Source organism: Trichechus manatus, unplaced genomic scaffold (genome assembly GCF_000243295.1).
Source record: "Trichechus manatus latirostris isolate Lorelei unplaced genomic scaffold, TriManLat1.0 scaffold00027, whole genome shotgun sequence".
Classification (NCBI taxonomy): Eukaryota; Metazoa; Chordata; class Mammalia; order Sirenia; family Trichechidae; genus Trichechus; species Trichechus manatus.
Window position 1 is genome coordinate 9,496,284 of NW_004443963.1, and position 20,945 is coordinate 9,517,228.

At 40.7% G+C, this 20,945-nt stretch overlaps 1 protein-coding gene across 3 annotated transcripts in view; it reads left to right on the forward strand.

Moving 5' to 3' along the window:
• The first annotated feature begins 1,546 nt into the window (after positions 1 to 1,546).
• PWP1 (PWP1 homolog, endonuclein) overlaps positions 1,547 to 20,945 on the forward strand; it is a 38,441-nt gene continuing 19,042 nt past the window's right edge. For all 3 annotated transcript variants that reach the window (XM_023729016.1, XM_004373797.3, XM_023729017.1), the window contains exons 1-8: positions 1,547 to 1,771; positions 4,797 to 4,855; positions 4,991 to 5,175; positions 9,108 to 9,193; positions 9,684 to 9,780; positions 14,569 to 14,679; positions 15,743 to 15,873; positions 16,663 to 16,724. In XM_023729016.1, the coding sequence (XP_023584784.1) occupies positions 1,700 to 1,771; positions 4,797 to 4,855; positions 4,991 to 5,175; positions 9,108 to 9,193; positions 9,684 to 9,780; positions 14,569 to 14,679; positions 15,743 to 15,873; positions 16,663 to 16,724 (803 nt within the window). In that variant the 5' untranslated portion in view covers positions 1,547 to 1,699. The remainder of the gene's footprint in view (positions 1,772 to 4,796; positions 4,856 to 4,990; positions 5,176 to 9,107; positions 9,194 to 9,683; positions 9,781 to 14,568; positions 14,680 to 15,742; positions 15,874 to 16,662; positions 16,725 to 20,945) is intronic.

Here is a 20,945-nt window from a genome sequence, read left to right on the forward strand (position 1 = left end):
GAAGGAGCAATTCACTCCTGAGAGGGTCCCTCCTCGGGCTGGTAGAGTGAGTGCAAAGGGCATTGGGCTGAGTGTGGAGAGATGGTGGTGTCAGATGTAGCTCTATCAGTTCCTAATTGTGTGATCTCAGGGTAATAAGTCATTTGACCATTGTGCCCTCTAACTTCCTAATTTTTAAAATGGAAGTAATTCTTGATCAGATTTCATCACAGTGTTGTTGAGAGAACCAAGTAAGATATTGTATGTGAAGACAAATTTGTTGTGAAATGTCCACAAATCAACCCCACTGGTGGACAGCCCACTTTTGACAATGCAGCTGGGGTTAGACCATGTGCTACCAATTTATTTTTCCTGCCACTTTTTGCACATAGCAGCCATTCTCCTGTTCTTTTTGCTTGCCTGCCTCAGATAGACGAGGTATATCAAAGCTCAGAGAGGGCAAAAGACCTGGACGTAGTCATACAGCCAAGAAAGAGATCAAAATCCAGATCTTTCTGGACTCGTAGCTTAAGACTTTCCATCCTAAACTACCTTCAGCCACTGACATTTTCTAGGTGACTACGACCTTAGCGTGAAGGAGCTCCGGGGGTGCAATGGTTAAGTACTGAGCTGCTAACCCAAAGGTTGGTGGTTCAAACCCAGCAGCCCTTTTGCGGGAGAAAAGACCTGGTGATCTGCTCCAGTAAATATTACGACCTAGGAAACCCTATGGGGCAGCTCTACTCTGTCATATGAAGTCGCTATGAGTCAGAATCCACTCGACAGCAGACATGACCTTAGCTGAGAAAGACGATATAACAGATACTAGCCGCGGATCTGGAGTCACACTGCCTGGATTCAGATTGTAGCTACACCACGTACTAGCTGTGTGGCTTTGAGAACGATAACTATTGTTTATCCATCTGTAAAATGGGAATAAGAGCTACCACACAGGGTTAAGATGTAATCAAGTTAACATACCCGTTGCCATGGAGTGGATTCCGATTTATAGCGCCCCTAAAGGACAGACTAGAACTGCCCCACAGGGTTTCCAAGGAGCGGCTGGTGGATGTGAACTGCATTTAAACTGCTCACTTTTTGGTTTAGTAGCCGTAGCTCTCAACCACTGCGCCACCAGGGCTCCCAAGTAAACATAAGGCAATCAAAGCAATGCCTACCACATTATAAGTACTTTGTGTATGCTACCAAGAATGTAAGGAGGTGTAGCGGCGGAAGTATCTCTTTGAAATGACTAATTCATCATGAAGAAAATTTTTACTCCGGATTTAAAATACACACACGCGCCACTCTCTGTCAGCTTTAAATCTATGGCACTGCAGATGAAATAGATTGGGAGAACTCTTCCTATGACTGAACCCAGTTCCAAATATTTTCTTTGCCTCCACGAAGCTCGCAGACTCCGGCACAAGCAGGATAGTCCTGAAAAGTCATTCCCTACCACTCTACATAGTACAATCGACCCCACAAGGATCTTACCCAGCTGCCCCCGCGTGCAACCTTCTCCCCGCCCCTATCCCATTCGGCGCGTCCGAATGACGTCAGAAGCGGGCGCCGATGCTGCGGCGAGAAGGTTCGTGCCTGCGCTCTGCCCAAAAGGAAGCTCCGCGCGGGACCTGGACCTTGCCGACCTAGCTTTGGCTGAGGTCTCAGTCCTGTAGCGACTGGGTTTTTCGCGTGAGGGGTTCTTGAGCCGAGAACCATGAATCGTAGCCGCCAGGTGACGTGCGTGTCCTGGGTCCGCTGCGGCGTGGCCAAAGAGACCCCAGACAAGGTGAGGCTTTGTTGTTCCGAGGTGAGAGGAACGACCTCTTTGCGGAATCCTGGGTCATCTCGCCTGGGGAACCCCTCACACGGGGCGCTGATGGGGCTGGCCGCAATCAGGTGGGTTTGGGCCTGATCGTCGTGACAGGCGCTGCGGCTCCGAGGGTCTGGGTCTCTTGGGCCTGGGGAGTCCGGGCCGCGCCTCCTCACAGTCCCCTCCCCCCCGTCCAGCCCCCAGTTCACACACACGTGGACCTCACGGTCTGGGGCAGAGTGTTGCTTGGGGTGGGAAATCTCCCAAAAGCCTTCTTGACAACACCACAGCTTCTCCACTCCTACTCCAGTGCATTTTCAGACTCCAAGGGAAGAAGGAGCACATATGTGAAAACTCATTTTCCATTCTGCTGGGTGTTTCAGAGGAGTAAACAGGATGAAAACTGTAGTGTAGAAAGACTGGTGCGGTGGCTACAATTTCCTGAGGCTGGAAGTTGAATTAGGAATTTTTTGCAATAATTCGAGTGAAATGTTGATGGTGGCAGTGGGGATGGGAGCTAAATGTGACACAGGAAGGAAAAATCTGCAGGAGTTTGTGACTGAGTCAAAGAGGTTACGATTAGTTATTCATTAAATAGACATTTAAGTGCTTTTTACAGGCCAGGCATTGTTCAAGGTTTGGGATGTAACATGAACAGAAGAGAAAAAGTGACTTGACATGTGCATGTATTATATGTCAGTGGTAATAAGTGCTATTTAAAAAAAAAAAACCTGTTGCCGTCAAGTCGATTCCGACTCATAGCGAGTAAGTGCTATGGAAGAAGTAAAGTAGAGGTAAAGGGTAGACTTGAGTGTAATTGACTGGGCTAATGATGACAAAGATAGGGAAGGTGATAGGAATGTGACTGACTTGGACACGGGTTGACAGGAATGAAAGATTGAATGGCCCCAATAGGTGTAACTTCCACCAGGATGCAGTCTTATTCACCACTGTTTCTCCAGTGTTTGACTCACAGGTAGGCAGTCAATGCGTATTTGTAGTGTAGGGACAGATGGGAACCATATTAAAGGTTGTTAAAGGAGGTAACAGTTGTGGGACATACAGCCTTTCAAATATTTAAAGACAGTGATTCCCAAACATGTCTGCATATTGGAACCACTTGGGCGTGTCAGTATACTGATGCCTGCATCCCACCCCCCCCAAATAATTGTGATTTAATTGGTTTGGGGCATAGCCTCAAATTTTTAAAAGATCCCTGGATGATTCTAATTTGCAGACAAGTTTGGGAACCACTGCTTGAAGAGTTTATAGGAAGAAGATATTGGACTTATTCTGAAACCCCAGAGAGGAAAACTACAGACTAATAAAAGAAATTAAAAAAATAAGTACCTTTTAATTAAACTCAAGAAATAACCTTTAATTTCTGGAGCTGTCCAACCATGGAACGTCATCCCTCAAAAAGAATTCCATATTACTAGAAGCATCTTGGGGCTCTGGTGGCACAAGTGGTTAGGCATTTGGCTGCTAACCAACAGGTCAGCAGTTCAAATCTACCAGCCACTCCTTGGAAACCCCGTGGGGCAGTTCTACTCTGTCTGATAGGATTGGTATGAGTTGGAATCGACTAAGCAGCAGCAGGTTTAGAGGCATCTTGGAGCCCTGGTGGCTCAGTGGTTGAGAGCTAAGGCTGCTAGCTAAAAGGTCAGCAGTTTGAATTCGCCAGCTGCTCCTCGAAAACCCTATGGGGCAATTCTACTCTGCCCTATAGGGTTGCTATGAGTTGGAATTGACTCGATGGCAACAGGTTTGGGTTTTTTTTTTTTTTTTTCGGAGAGGCATCTTAGGAGTCCCTAGGTGGCACAAATAGTTAAGCACTCAACTACTAGCTGAAAGGTTGGCAGTTCGACCCCACCCAGAGGCACCTTGGGGAGACAGGCCTGGCGATCTGCTTCCAAAAGAGCAAAACATTTAAAACCCTGTGGAGCAGTTCTGCTCTGCACACATGGGGTCGCCATGAGTCAGAATGGAATAGAGGGCAACTAACAACAGGCATTTTGTAGAAACTGGGTGATTGGTTGGTTTGTTTATTGTTAATCATTAAGTTTCACTACCATGGGCCTGATATACTGACCTGTATGCTTAGGTGTACAGTGACAAGTAAATTTCTGTCATCCAGAAGCTTACAGTTTAATAATGATAGGGATATTTTTTAAAGGAACTGGAACATTGATTAGGAGAGGGTAGAAAGAGTGTGACTTCAATTTTGAGGTTGTTAATATTAGGATAACAGAATGCCCAAGTGAGGAGTCTTACAGGCAGTTGGAGAAATGGACCTGGAATGTCGGACTGGAGGGGAAATTTTGTAGCATTCAGTTCAGAGGTGGTAGTTTTAGTCTTGAGAATGAATGAGCTTTGCATGAGAGTGAGTGCCTGATCAATGAGTACTTAGCAGTGATAATAGGAAAAAGCAGAGGACAAAGGCAAGGGTGGTTTGTTTAGGAATGCCCACAGGGAGGATGGGGAGAGGTGGCCATGAAGGAGTCACACTGGTTGGAAGAAAGCCAGATGAGCTTTCAGGGAAGCCAGTATTTTTAAAAAAGACTAGAGAGAGGTAGAGTAGAATGAGCATGGGGGAGGATGTTGATCTTAAAGAGTTTCAGGTGGGAAGGGATCTTAATTGGAAGGACCTGTGAAATGTGACCCACTCCATTTATCTTAAAATTAGGGCTTCTATTGATATTTGATTCTTATGTCTGTGAAGTTATATTTGACATCGTTTGCAGACTTCTTGTAAATTCAAAGACTTAATGATTTTCTTAAATACAGTGAAACCTGTGAGAGCTGGAACTCGCCAGGACTGCCTTGTTTTTCTGGGTCTCCTAGGTTTTCTGCCTTTGACATTCTTACAAATTTTCTTTGTTCCTTTTCTTGGGAAATATTTGAGTTTTCCTTCTCTGACAGGTTTCTGCCTTACACAGGTTCTGGCTTTCACAGTTTTCACTGTATATTGTAATCTCATGAAGTGTTTGATCTCTTATAGGTAGAGCTAAGTAAAGAAGAAGTAAAACGTCTCATCACTGAAGCAAAGGAAAAATTACAGTAAGTTTGGGGATATTGATGTCTTAGTATAGTTCCAGATCAAATGTATATCTTAAATAATGATGACAAGGTGGTCTTGTTATTGAGTGAATTTTTTTTTTTTTTTTAATTATTATTATTTTTTTATTCCCATAGAGAAGAAGGTGGCAGTGATGAAGAGGAGACAGGTGATCCTTCAGAAGTCGGCATGCAGAGTGCACGCACCCAGGCACGGCCCAGGGAGCCCCTGGATGATGGTGACCCAGAGGACAACAGGACGCTGGATGATGATGAGCTGGCGGAGTACGACTTAGACAAATACGACGACGATGGCGACCCAGGTCAGAATTCATTCATTTCTACTGGTTTTTAATCACACAGTCAGTGCATTAGATCATGCTGGTGGTGTTCAAAGCTTTACTCTGAGATTCTGTTGTCCCTTACATCAGTCACATAATCTGCTACAAACCTTGGGCAGAGGGCATGTTTCCTAAACTAGTTTAGAAATGAAAACTAGTCCACTAACCTAAGACTAAAAAAAAAAGAGTATTGCGTATTTTATTGCATGTATGATAATCTCTAACCAATTTGTGAGTTGTTCTCGTATGTAGTTATAGTATACTTGGGTTTATTTCTTTTCCTCAACCACAATTATTTTTATTTTGCAATACATACATTTTGAGACACTGTTGTTGGGGATAAATAGAAAAAGAGAGAACCATTGGTGGGAAGAGAAAAGGGAGATAAAGAAGGTGTAGAGGTTAGTGCAGAAAGCCTTGGAGGAGATACAGTGAGCTGAGAAGACATAAACAGAACTGCCTTGCTCTTTTAGGGACAGGAGATAAACATAAGAGGGGCTGACTGAGTGGGAAGAGTTCACTTTGCTGTCTTCTGGTGTGCGTGATGCTCACCCCAGATGTTGGGGTTTGAGAAATAGGCAATCGGTTTTTGCATGCTGAACAGGCTAAATAAAGTTTGTTCCAGTTATTCTGCCTCTCTGAGACCTGGTGGTCTCTGAAAGCTAGAATCAGCAACTTCAAGTTGCTGAAAAACATAGAGGATTTAACATATGAAAAATATACATGTGTTATCGGCAACAAAGCAAAATCACAACTATCTCATTGACTGCAAGGGAAAGAGATCTTGAAGGATCTCTAGTGAGCAAGTGATGGTAAATACAAGGACGATATTCATTGTATAACAGGATATTTAAAATACAAAAGATGATACTGTGTTTACTTAATGGATCCTTTATTTTGATATTTTGGGCTTTTTTAAGTCTGATTCTGTTTTCCCATAGGGTCTTAAGTTCCTCAGTTTAATTCTCCACTAGGTGGGTGGATAGGGAATACGATACTGTGTACAGAGCTTTATGCTAAGTGAGGCTGTGGAGAGACTCTGAGAGGATGCTTTACCTACATTATTTTCATAAGAGCCCAGATTTGTGGGTGAAATCAATAACCCAGTTTAAAAATTACACGTTTTATTAAATGTCTATTCTTGTGCTAGATTTTGTTGGGGAGACAAAATTGAAAACACTGTGTAAAAAAGTCGTACAGCAATTTTTTTAGTTTTATTTTTTGTTGTTGAGAATATACACAGCAGAACACACACCAATTCAACAGTTCCTACATGTAGAATTCAGTGACATTGATTACATTGTTCAAGTTGTGCAGCCATTCTCACCCTCCTTTTCCAAGTTGTTCCTCCCCCATTAACATAAACTCACTGCCCCCTAAAGTTTCATATCTAATCTTTCGAGTTGCCTTTTGTCAATTTGATCCCATATAGATGGTTCTTAAAAGAGCACAGTGTTCAAGGTAGACATTCTTTACTAGTTGAACTAAATTCTTGTTTAGTTTAAAGAAAATTTCAGGGGATATTTTTGGTTTAAGGTTTAAAGATGATCTCAGGGCAATAGTTTCAGGGGTTTCCTATTGCAATTTTAATCAGGCACAAAAAAATGTCCTTATCTGCTAGAGGTGCATACTGAGTGCTTATGAGTAAAACAGCATGCTATCTAGGATTTGCTTTTCAAAACCCCAAAGGAGGAGGGGGGTACAAAAAAACAAAATTGAGAAAATGTTAACTGTCAAGGCTAGGTGATAGGAGGCTCATTATACCCTCTTTATTTTTGTGCGTATTTGAAAATTTCCATAACACAAAGTTTTTTTTTTTAAAAAATCAGACATGTATGTTGGTGGTAAGCACTGTGGGATGAGTCAGTGTCAGTGTTGTTGGCACTGTTTGAAGAATAGGTCAGGAGATGTGACCTGTGGTGGCCATGAGAAGATGAATAAATAGTAGATGGGCAGGGACAAAGGAGGAAGTAGGTTCTGGGTGGAATGAAATAGATTGATCAAAGATGGTCAGTGTAGAAATTAGCAAACTTGGCCTGGGTGCCTCAAATGGTGCCTGTTTGAGCATTATAGATAACATTGTGGAGAAAGCACTGATCCAAATAAGAAGAAAATTTAGTAGAATGGGGTAAAACTGTGGAAAGCCTTAAGGGCCAAAGTGATGTTGAGCTTGACCTAATGTGTGTGAGGGAACAGGAAATAGCTTGAATAAAGACCTGAAGTGGGAAGAATGCCTGGTAAGTTGATATGTGTGGGTGATGTATCTGGAAGATGGATGAGGAGTTGGAGAAAAGTCTGGAAAGGCTTGTTGGGGCCCAGCTTTGAATGCCAGGCTTAGGAGTCTCTGTTCCCTGTGCAGGAGAAAATCATTAAAGGTCTTTGAGCACAGTGCACATGTTAATCTCATGTGAATGTTAGAGCATTAACTCTGGCAGCCGTGCAGAATGGATTGGGAGATAGGGTGAATCCCTGGAGGAGAAGGAGACTTAAACTAAATCAGGCCAGAAGCAATGAGGACCTGGATTAGGACCCTGGGAGTGAAGAGGAGGAAACAGGAAAGAGGTGTAGCATCAGAGGAAGTTGAATGTTTTGCATCGTCTTCATAAAACTGATCTTTCTTCTAGAATCAGTACCCCTAATTTCCCTCTTTATATCACTGGTGTCCCTGTATCTAATTTTATTTTGCCATTTATCGATTTTTCCATCTAGATGTTCATTTCTCTTTATCCCTTATTCCTCTGGCCATCATCCTATGTACTATTAAACCAAAAAAACTAAACCCATTGCCATCCAGTGGATTCTGACTCATAGCAACCCTATAGGACAGAGTAGAACTGCCCCACAGGGTTTCCAAGGAGCACCTGGTGGATTCGAACTGTCGACCTTTTGATTGGCAGCTAAGGTCTTAACCACTCACTTTCCTTTGTCTGCAATACTGAGAGAGGAACTATTACCTCCATTTTATAGGAGAGAAAACTGAGGCTCAGCAAGATGAAATAACTTTGCCAGTACCACACAGGTGGTGAAAGGTGGAGCTGCGGTTGGAACACTCTCTAGCCCTAAAGCCGTTCTTTTCAGTGTGCTTTACTAGATGCAGTCCAGCAGAGGGCCTTGCCAGCACCCTGCAGAGTGCCATGGGAATACAGAGGGAGGAAGAGCTCACCTCACCTGGAGAGGTGGCTTTCAGAACAGCTCCTTCATGCTCTCCTCCCTGTGCAGGTTATCAGCACTGTCTTTCTCAGGCAGGAGAAACTCCCTCTCCGTTCCCTCTCAGGTCTTAAAGACCCATCAGTCTTGCATCCTTCAAATAACGTCCCCTAACAAGTATATCTTCCTTTTCTTGAACTTTATGTTACCTGGGGTCTACTCTGTTACTCTAGCCGACATGCCATAAAAACAGGAATTCCATATTCAGATAACTTTAGGGAAAAAGGCATAAGTTTAGATTCATAAGGCACATTAGCATATCAGCAGTTCTGAGAAATCTTGCAGTACAGAAACCTGTTTATGAAAGTCATCATTTCTCAGTTTTATGTGACCAGGCAAGCCTTATCCTGCTGTGTTGATTTCCATGTTTTAGGGTAATTTTATTTCCAGGTGCTCAAGGCCACCTCTCTCTAGCACTTTTGAATAATGATCAAAAAGAGCAAGCGAGGGATTCAGAGCAGAGTTCTAATGTTTTCTAAAAGGGGATTTTACAGTTTAATTCTTTTATTGGAAGAGTTGTGAATGCCAAGAATATCAGCCGTACACTCTTGTTTATTTTCACCAACTGTTTCCTTTCCCAGCTTTGGTTGATGCCAAGATAGTTTTAAAGTAGATGGTTGGATCTAAGTCTAAAGATGAAATGTCTTAGAAAAAATACTTTTGTCAAAATGACTGTTTTATTCATTTCAGCTTATGCATTCTTATAGATGCTGAGACTCTTGGTGAATCTCTTTTGGGTCTTACAGTCTATGGGAGTAATGATCAGGACCCTTATGTTACGCTGAAAGATACGGTAAATATTTACATGGCTTTTCTAATCGTGCTGTTAAGTGCTTGAAAAACCTACAGTTTCTCAAAAAGTTAAACGTAGAATATGACCCAGCAGTTCCACTCCCAGGTGTACACCAGAAAGACTTGAAAGCAGGAACTCAAACAGAAACCTGTACACCAATGTTCATTGCAGCATTATTCACAACAGCCAAAAAGTGGAAGAAACCCAAGTGTCCATCAGCAGACAAATGGGTAAACAAAATGTACTATATACGTGCAATAGAATATTACTCGGCCATAAAGAGAAATAAGTTTAGGTACATGCTACAACATGGATGAATCTTGAAAACTTTATACTGAGTGAAGGAAGTCAGACACAGAAGGACAAATATTGTATGATCTTACTAATGTGAAATATCTAGAACAGGCAGGTGCATAGAGACCAAAGGTTATTAGTGGTTACCTTATGAGATCCCTGCTTCTAGCCAATGACTTTTTTTCTTTGCACTTAGGAACAATATGAACGTGAGGATTTCTTGATTAAGCCCAATGATAATCTCATAGTTTGCGGTAGAGCTGAACAGGACCAGTGCAATTTAGAGGTGCATGGTAAGTAAAATATATCATCTACTAAAAGGTTCTCTATTTAAGTGATATTAAAAAAACCATAATAGTTACTGTTGTGAGGTCATATAGGTGTCAGATCCTGCTGAATCTTATTTAAGTTGGCTACCTGGTTGAATCCTACATAGCCTACAGATTTCTGGTTAATGTGCCTGGGCATGTAGTCTGATGTGTCACTTTGGTACCTGACTTTTTTAATGGAAATAGGTAACCTGGGAGTACTAATGCTGTTGTGTGCTATCGAGTTGATTCCGACTCATAGTGACCCTATAGGATAGAGTAGAACTGCCCTGTAATGTTTTCTAGGCTGTAATCTTTATGGGAGCAGTTCACCAGGTCTTTTTCCTTGGGGCTGCTGGTGGGTTTGAATCGCCAACCTTTCGGTTAACAGCCAAGCACTTAACCGTTGCGCCTCCAGGGTGCCACGGGAGTTCTAATAGAGATTGTTAATCTTTTATTTAAACATTTGTGGCAGTTTTTCACTACTCCCTCCCCCCCCCCCCACTATAGAAAACCTGGGAGTAAAATCATATGTAAAAATTGAAGAAAAGGTTAAAATCCCATTACCTTGAGGTAGTAACTTGCCACCCTGGCGTTTTACTCCCAGTTTTCTTGTTTGTCTGTTATTTTTAATGTAGTTAAGATTATACTGAATAGACAGATTTTTATCCTTTTTTGGAGTTGTTTCAAATATTTCCCCCTTTGCAGAATGTTTTGTGTTCATAATAATTCAACAGAGAGGCTCCACATTTTTCCTTTGGACTAAAACATCTTGATCCTTTTCCCACTCCAGCGAGTGATTACATGAGAGCCAGATGTGGGTGCTTGTCAGTAATCTGAAGTCACCATTGATTTGCATTTTCAAATCAGATATTTTATCATGTTGATATTTATTAATCCAGCAAACTTTAATTGAATGACTTGCCTCATTTTGGTATTGCTGTATAAAATCTATTATCTTATTTTTCATACCTAAAAATAGCCTTCAAGATGCCCGGAATGCTCTGCTTCCAAATTTTCCCTCTTCTTTCTCTTGCCCCTTCCTCTGTGCATTTACCTCAGGCAGGTCTTTCTTTCCCAGATGCTCTCCTCTCCCGGAAATCTCCTAGTCACCTGTCTTGAAATGTTGAAGCTTAAAGAGATTAGTAGGCTGATAAGGCATTTTGTCATGGGAAACACAGTTGCACCCTTTGGAAGTTAAAACTGTGTTGTTTGATGTTTATTGGCATCTTCTAGATGGTTCTTGTTGTTGGTTCCATTTATTAGTGTGGATTTCTGTAACTTCAGAATCTTTAAGGCTGCTTGTGGGAAACCTAAACGTTCGGCCATTTTTATCCCATGACCCGTTGTGATCTGTTTATAAAATCTTTCTCAGAAAGGCTTTAAATAACAGTTAATTCAATGTGAAGTTATTCTCTCTCTCGATATCTTTGAACTTTTTACATATTTCAAATGAAAACCATGTTGGTGAATTTTTTTTTCAAAGCCAATTCTAATTTCAAAAAATTGAAACCCTATCAGTGTTTTTGTCATCATTAATTTTCTTACATTCTCATCTGAGAACCTGTTATAGTCATTCCTTGAATTCAGTGAGGATCATAGAGAAATTTAGAAAGAAATTCAAGTAAAGCAATTATATTTCTACTTCCTTTTAAGCTAGGTTATCGTACCTATACCTTATTATTTAGATTTGGAGAGGATCAGCAAATTATCTAGCATATCTCTATTCAAGAGTAATTTCAAAATTGCATTCTAAAGCTGACCTGAAAGCTGATCTGACATGGGTAAAAAGAAGTTTATGTTTTAAAGCACCGTCACCATTTTTACGTAACATGTAAGCTGAATACATTGAACGTGGTTGAGGTTCTTCCAGGACCACAAGCTAATCATTCTGCACATGCTTTCCCACTGTACAGTGATTCGTAGACTGTTACACGAAATCTGCTGATCCTAGGATCTGTCCCTGAAGCACAGATCTGAGGAGTTTAAAAAAACAAAAATCCTTAGCTTATCTTATTATTAGCTTCTTTCTTAATAAAATCATATGGTAAAGGGGGGGGGAGTCCCAAATTTTGGGGCTCAGTTTCACTGTATAATTTTTAAAAGACTTTTTAGCCATATATCCTTTTTTCCTAAATATTATTTATTTTGTTGTTGTTGAGAATATACACAGCAAATCATACAGTAGTTCAGCAGTTTCTGTATGGACAGTTTAGTGACATTGATTACAGTCTTTGAGTTGTGCAACCATTCTCACCTCCTTTTCTTAGTTGTTCTTCCCTTATTAACTTACTGCCCCCAAGGTTCCTATCTAATCTTTTGAGTTGCTGTTGTCAGTTTGATCCCATACAGGTAGTTCTTAAAAGAGCATAATGCTCAAGGCAGACCTTTTTTACTAGCTAAGCTAAACCCTTGTTTGGTTTTAAGAAGACTTCAAAGGCTATTTTTGGTTTATGGTTTAAAGATTATCTCAGGGCAGTAGTTTCAGGGGTTCATCCAGCCTCCATGGCTCCAGAAAGTCTGGAGTCCATGAGAATTAGAAATTCTATTCTGCTTTTTCCCCTTTTGAGCAGGATTTTTCTAGGAAATCTTTGATCAAAATGTTCAGTAATGGTAGCCAGGTACCATCCAGTTCTTCTGGTCTCATGGCAAAGGAGGTAGTTGTTCATGGAGGCAATAAGCCACACATTCCATATGCTCCTATTCCTGACTCTCCTTCTTCCTCTGTTACTCCAGGTGAATAGAGAGTAATTATTGTGCCTTGGATGGCTGCTTGTAAATTTCTGTGACCTCAGGCACTACACAGGGAACTAGGAGGTAGAACAGAAGCACTAAACACGTTATTAGGCCAGTTAACTGGGATGTCCCAGGAAACCATGACCCTAAACCTCCAAACCAAGGAACCACATCCCATGAGGTGTTTGGGTATACATATGCAGCCTCAGCAGTTACTCTTTTTTGGGGGGGGTCATTGTTGTAAATAATCCCACTCCTCACTTATGGACATAGTTAAGTTCCAAAGACCAGGTTGTTGTGAGAAAATAGAGGATGATCACTTACATCACAAAATGGATAATGACTACATCATTACATAACTGCCAAACCACTGAGAATCATGGCCCAGCCAAGCTGACGCATAACCTTAATAATCACAGCCAGTGTTACTCTCACTTCGCACCTCGGCATTCATTACTGCCAGACAGATGTCTTAATGCACAAATTGTCAGATAGTAGATTTTTAACTATTGTAAGTGCAAAATGTCGTATAACGAGGTAGTGAAGAGTAGGTGTACATCTACTTTTTACAGGTGTACAACTTACTGACAGCAATTACAATAATTGGCTGTGCAACCCTGCCCTTAATCAACGCGATTTTTCCATCACCGTCAACCCTCCTTTTCCCCTCCCACTCATTGCTGTTGAGTCAGTTCTGACCCATAGCAACCCTATAGGACAGAGTAGAACTGCCCCATACGGTTTCCAAGGAGCAGGTGGTGGATTCGAATTGCTGACTTTTTGGTTAGCAGCCGTAGCTCTCAATTACTATACCACCGGGGCTCCGCCTCCCACCCCTGGTAACCACTAATAAACTTTGGTCTTTATACATTTACCGTTTCTTGTCTTTTTATATAAGTGAGTTCCTATAATATTTGTCCTTTGTGATTGGCTTGTTTCACTCAGCATAATGCCTTCAAGCTCCATCCATACTGTAGCATGTATGAAGACTTCATTTCTCCTACTGGCTGAGTAGTATTCCATTGTATATACGTACCACATTTTGTTTGTCTGTTCATATGTTGATGGGCATTTAGGTTTCCACCTTTTGGCTATTGTGAATAGTGCTGCAATGAACATTGGTGTACAAGTCTCTTTTTGAGTCTCTGCTTTCAGATCTTTTGGGTATTTAACTAGGAGTGGAATTGCTAGGTCACATGGTAGTTCTATGTTTAGTTTTTTTAGGAACCGCCACATTGTTTTCTTACAATGGCTGTACCATTTTGCATTCCCACCATCAATGGATAAGGGTTCCAGTTTCCCCACATTCTCACCAACATTTGTTATTTTCTGTGGGTTTTTTTTTTTTTTAATCTTAGCCATCCTAGTGAAAGTGAAATGGTATCTCATTGTGGTTTTGATTTGCATCTCTGATTAGCCATCAATTTTTAGCAGCATTTTTGGTCCTTAATGTTAGAACTGTTAATGATAAAAAGGAGCTAATTCTTTTAGTTGCCGTATTCCAAAAGGGTGTCTTCAAGAGCTTTGTTTACATTGTTAGTCTTTATAAGCCTTTTTTTTTTTAATATTAAAGAAGAGTAGTTTTTGACAAGCATTTAGATGTCTAAATATGAATTATTTTTATCCAGTGCTGTTTTTTTGTTTGTTCTTTTTGACTTATAATCAGTTAGACCTCTAAAGGATAAAATAATACTGAAATACTCCTTCTGAGAGTTTGTTTTCTGTAATAGGTGAACCACAAGACAGAACCACTTAACTGGGGAACATGTGGATGGAGTATTCAGACAGCTACTGCTTCTCTGCCAATGTTCACGTACCCCTCAGGGGCATGCCAGATGGTGGGATATATTTTACATGCAAAAGTTTTGCCTAGTAGTAAAGAGTTTGGCATCTCTTTTTAATGTCATCACGTGGGTCTCTCTTTAAGCATTGTGGCTCCCATCGGTTTAATAGGGAGAGTCTGTTCTTTTGAGTGGGATGTGATTTCTAATAACTCTTATTCTGCAACAATTATGTCTCTTTTCCTAATCTTTTCAGTTTATAATCAAGAAGAAGACTCTTTTTATGTACACCATGATATACTCTTGTCTGCATATCCTCTGAGCGTGGAATGGCTGAATTTTGATCCTAGCCCAGATGATTCTACTGGTAATTGGCGAATTTACAATTGTGTCTTTCCAAGTCACACGAGTTATGTTCTGTCTGAATGTTTTCAGAATTGTTGCTGATATTTTAAGAAGTTACTTTTTCTACATTTTATGAAGTTATATAGTTCTTAAAACACAATCACTTATTGTTTTGGGCCTCTGTATCTCCAGTCTTTGGGTAGGCTAAGGGGATAGCTGCTCCACTGTAAGCTGGAGGATGGGGCCTGAAAGCATGTTGGCTGCAGAACTTGGGTGAAGGTCTCATAAAAAAAACCAGTATAAAATGGCATGATGTGTCTGACATTACCAGCTAGAGTTTAGTGGCCTAACTCTTCTCAAAAACTTCAGGTAAAATCAAAATGAAAAGGCTTGCCACGTAACAGGTTTGGGACAAATTAAGTAATTATGTTCTCAAGTTAGTCTTATTAACCACATCTGTGCACTGTTAGTTGCCCTTGTCAGTACTTCCTCCTTATAAAGGTAAACACTGATGATACTAACATTTACATCTTGTTTGCGGAGCATGTTTATTTATTGTCTTAATTTGATCCTCATCTTCACAATGGCCCCATGAAGGAGGAAAGATGGGTTTTATTCTCGTAATAGGACTAAGCACATTGGGACCAAGAGACTGGCTACTCGAATTGTGGTCCAGGGAACAGCAGCATAACATTGACATCATCCGGGAACTGGTTGTTGTTGGGTGCCATCAGGTCAATTCCAACTCATTCATAGTGACCCAGTGTGACAGAAAAGAACTGCCCTATAAGTTTTCTAGACTGTAATCTTTAGGAGAACAGATTGTCAGGCCTTTTCTCCCACAGAACCACTGGTGGGCTCGAACTGCTGACCTTTCTCTTAGCTGCCAGCGCTTAACTGTTGCATTAGAATCTGCATTTTAACAACATTCAGATGATTAATATGTATATGAAAATTTGAGAAGCTCTGCTCTAACTGTTACTTGTCTATTCTACAGTGTAATGTATATGATTAGAAGTCGTTTATGCCTTTCTTTTGTTGGTTTTTGTTTGTTTTAATCATAAATGCATCACCTCCTCCTGTAGGAAACTATATTGCTGTGGGAAACATGACCCCCGTTATTGAAGTATGGGACCTTGATATAGTGGACTCTTTAGAACCAGTCTTCACACTTGGAAGTAAGCTATCAAAAAAGAAGAAAAAGAAAGGAAAAAAGGTAAATTACTTAACAGATATTTAGCTTTAATACAAGTAGACATAAGTTAATGGGGGGAGGAGGAGCAAGAACGTACATTTTTCCAACCAGATATTCTTGGTGGGACAGGACAGGTAGTTACGAAGTTACTGTACTTTCTAGTTTCATAAAGCTAATCTCAGAGGAAATAATTACTGATTGCAGAAAATCTTCGTTAGCCTGTCATTCTTCCTTACACAAAACAAATTACTCTCAGGCCATGTTCCTTCTTCATACGTAGTAGCCATTCTCATCAATATGCTGGTTGTGAACTTGCCACATTCCAAAAGGGCATCCTGAAGAGCTTTGTTAACCCTGGCTTTGTTTACATTGTTCTTCATAAGCTTTCTTTAAATACTGAAGAAGAGTAATTTTTGACAAGCATTTACGTTCCTAAATATGAATTCTTTTTGTCCAGTGTTGTGTTTTGTGTTCATTCTTCTTGACCTAAAATCAGTTAGACCTTTAGAAGATAAAATAATAATGAAATAGAATTTTAAAAATTTCTGTTTAACTTTTAGTATTTTAAATTCTAAGTATCCATGTGTTAATTCCTATAGCTTTTTAAACTGTTTCTATTCGGGGAAGGGGAGTGAAAAACTGATACTTGTAGAATTATACCACTTAAGTTAAGAACTACTATAGTTTCTTCTCCGTAAAGAATATCATGGGTATCTAAACTAACTGGGAGACAAGGTGTTTCTTTCTTAAAGTATCAATTATGTGTTGGAGGAATTTAATACAAAAAGTAATTAAAGATAATTATTACAGAGTTCCTCAGCAGAAGCGCATACCGATGCTGTCCTTGACCTGTCCTGGAATAAGCTCATCAGGTAAAAAGAAATACATTTGAAGGGATGTAAAAGAATGTAACCATTGTGATTTTACCTCATACCTACTCCACTCTGCATCTTGCGTCACGTCTGACGTTGTAGGCCTCTGTGTACACGCTGCCGGAGGGCAGAGGTTCTGTGCTCTGATATTTCCCTCTCCCACAGCATCTGCTAGCTCCTCACTGAGTGAGTGCTCAGTACATGTTTGATGACCAAGTGCCCACCTCTGCACGTCCACTGGAAAAACACAGTATGTGCTGTAGTGCTGATGGTGCAGGAGGGTTGTGTTTCTTCACCAAAGACACATATTTCTCATTTCATTTGTTTTTCACAACCTCCCATCCTCATATTCTTTACAGTTAATCTTCAGCTGAAACCCACTGCCATCGAGTTGATTCCAACTCATAGCGACCCTATAGAACAGAGTGGAACTGCCCCAGAGGGTTTCCAAGGGGTGGCTGGTGGATTTGAGACTTTTGTTTAGCAGCTGAGCTCTTAACCATTGCACCACCAGGGCCCCTAACTTTCAGCAGCAATTACAAAAAAAGGCCATTATCCTAATAGCAAAGTTAGTTTGAGTGGCTGCTAAGGCACAGAAGGTAAGTGCAAGGTTAAGTACAACGGTTTTTAGAGGAAGGGACAAGCTAAATTACCTAAAGCATGCTTGCTTAGCATTTCTGTCACATTGGACTCTTTGGAATTATGAGCATTCTGAGAATCCCAAAGTGATAGCTTACCAAAGGATATCTTCTCATCTTCTTTCTGCTCAGACTTCTTCAGGGTTCCAGACATTTGAGGAAGTGGACCTGAGAAAGCTGTCTAGGTTAGTGTTTCCCAAACGTAGCTGCGAATCAGAATCTTCTTGGTAAGCCTTTAAAGTATAAATGCTGGAAAAGCCCTGGCCTGGATGGCTTCACTGGAGAATTCTACCAGACTTTCAGAGAAGAGATAATACCACTTCTACTAAAGGTATTTCAGAGCATAGAAAAGGATGAAATACTCCCAAATTCATTCTACGAAGGCAGCATAACCCTGATACGCAAACCAGTTAAAGACACCACAAAAAAAGAAAACTACAGACCATTATCCCTCATGAACATTGATGTAAAAATCCTCAACAAAATTCTAGCCAATAGAATTCAGCAACATATCAAAAAAATAATTCACCATGACCAAGTGGGATTTATGCCAGGTATGCAGGGATGGTTCAACATTAGAGAAACAATCAATGTAATCCATCACATAAATAAAACAAGACAAGAACCACGTGATCTTATCCGTCAATGCAGAAAAGGCATTTGACAGAGTCCAGCACTGATTCATGATAAAAACTCTCAATAAAATAGGAATAGAAGGGAAATTCCTCAGTTTAGTTCAGGGCTTCTATACAAAGCCAACAGCCAACATCATCCTAAATGGAGAGATTTTGAAAGCATTCCCCTTGAGAATGGGAACCAGACAAGGATGCCCTCCATTACCACTCTTATTCAACATTGTGCTGGAGGTCCTAGCCAGAGCAGTTAGGCTAGAAAAAGCAATAAAGGGCATCCAGATTAGTAGGGAAGAAGTCAGAGTATCTCTGTTTGCAGATGATATGATCTTATACACAGAAAACCCCAGAGAATCTACAAGAAAACTATTGGAACTAATAGAAGATTTCAGCAAAGTTTCAGGATAAAAGATAAACATACAGAAATCGGTTAGATTCCTTTACACCAACAAAGAGAACCTTGAAGACAAAATTACCAAATCAATACCATTTACAATAGCCCCCAAGAAGATAAAATACTTAGGAATAAATCTAACCAGAGACGTAAAAGATCTATACAGAGAAAGCTACAAGACACTACTGCAAGAAACTAAAAGAGACCTGCATAGGTGGAAAAATATACCTTGCTCATGGATAGGTAGACTCAACATAGTGAAAATGTCAGTTCTAACCAAAGCAATCTACAGATACAATGCAATCCCGATCCAAATTCCACCAGCATTTTTTAAGGAGATGGGGAAACAAATCACCAACTTCTATGGAAAGGGAAGAGGCCCCGAATAAAGCATTACTGAAGAAGAACAACAAAGTGGGAGGCCTTACACTACCTGATTTTAGGACCCATTATACCGCCACGGTAGTCAGAACAGCCTGGTACTGGTACAACCACAGATATATAGACCAATGGAACAGAGTTGAGAATCCAGATACAAGCACATCCACCTATGAGCAGCTAATATTTGACAAAGGCCCAAAGTTCATTAATTGGGGAAAAGACAGTCTCTGTAACAAATGGTATGGGCATAACTGGATATCCATCTGCAAAAAATTGAAACAAGACCCATACCTTACAACATGTACAAAAACTAACTCAAAATGGATCAAAGACTTAAATATAAAATCGAAAACAATAAAGATCATGGAGGAAAAAATAGGGACAATGCTAGGAGCCCTAATACATGGCATAAACACAATACGAACCATAAGTAACAACGCACAAGCACAAGATAAACGGGAGCTCCTAAAAATCAAACAATAATGCTCATCAAAAGACTTCACCAAAAGAGTAAAAAGACAGTCTACAGACTGGGAAAAAATTTCTGGCTACAACAAATCCAATCAGCGTCTAATCTCTAAAATCTATAAGATACTGCAAAATCTCAACAACAAAAAGACAGATAACCCAATAAAAAATGGGCAAAGGATATGAACAGGCACTTCGCCAAAGAAGATATTCAGGCAGCTAACAGACACATGAAGAAATGCTCACGATCATTAGCCATTAGAGAATGCAGATCAAAAGTACAATGAGATACCACCTCACCCCAACAAGGCTAGCATTAATCCAGAAAACACAAAATAATAAATGCTAGAGAGGTTGTGGAGAGACTGGAACACTTATACACTATTGGTGGGAATGTAAAGTGGTATAACCACTTTGGAAATCGATTTGGCGCTTCTTTAAAAAGCAAGAAATAGAAGTACCATACGATCCAGCTATCCCGCTCCTTGGAATATATCCTAGAGAAATAAGAGCCGTCACATGAATAGATATATGCACACCCATGTTCATTGCAGCACTGTTCACAATAGCAAAAAGATGGAAACAACCTAGATGCCCATCAACGGACAAATGGATAAACGAATTATGGTATATCCACACAATGGAATATTGCACAATAATAAAGAACAACGATGAAGCTGTGAAACGTAACATGATGGAAGCTGGAACTTACTATGCGGAGTGAATTTAGTCAGTCACAGAAGGACAAATACTGTATAAGACCACTATTATAAGAACTCAAGAAAAGGTTTAAACACAGAAGAAAACATTCTTTGATGGTTATGGGGGTAGGGAGGGAGGGTGAGGGTTACTCACTAACTAGATAGTAGGTAAGAATCATCTTAGGCGAAGGGAAGGACAGCACACACTACAGGGGAAGTCAGTACAGCTGGACTAAACCAGAGCTAAGAAGCTTCCTGAATACCAACAAATACTTTGAGAGAGAGAGTAGCAGGGGTAGGGGTCTGGCGACCATGCTTTCGGGGAACATCTAGGTCAATCGGCATAACAAAGCTTATTAAGAAAATGTTCTGCATCCTACTTTAGTGAGTGGCATCTGAAGTCTTAAAAGCTTGCAAGTGGCCATCTAAGATGCATCAATTGGTCCCAACCACCTAGAATAAAGGAGAACGAAGAACACCAAAGACACAGGTAAGTATTAGCCCAAGAGACAGGGCCACATAAACCAGAGACTTCATCAGCCTGAGACCAGAAGAACTAGATGGTGCCCAGCTACCACCAGTGACCATCCTGACAGGGAACACAACAGAGGGTCCCTGATAGAGCAGCAGAAAGATGGGGTGCTGAACTCAAATTCTAGTAAGAAGACCAGACTTAATCATCTGAGACTGGAAGTACCCCAGAAAGCATGCCTCCGGGACTCTCTGTCAGCCCCGAACTAAAACAGTTTCCGAGGCCAACTCTTCAGACGGGGATTGGACTGGACTGTGGGACACAGAGTGATAACTTGTGAAGTGTGCCTCTTAGTCAAGTAGATACAAGAGACCAAAGGGGCAGCTTCTGTCCAGAGGTGAGATGGGAAGGCAGAGAGGGTTAGGAGCTGGTTGAATGGACATGGGGAATTAGGGCAGAAAGGAGGAGTATGCTGTCGCAGAATGGGGTGAGCAATTAGGGTCACATAACAATGTATGTATAAAAATTTTCTATG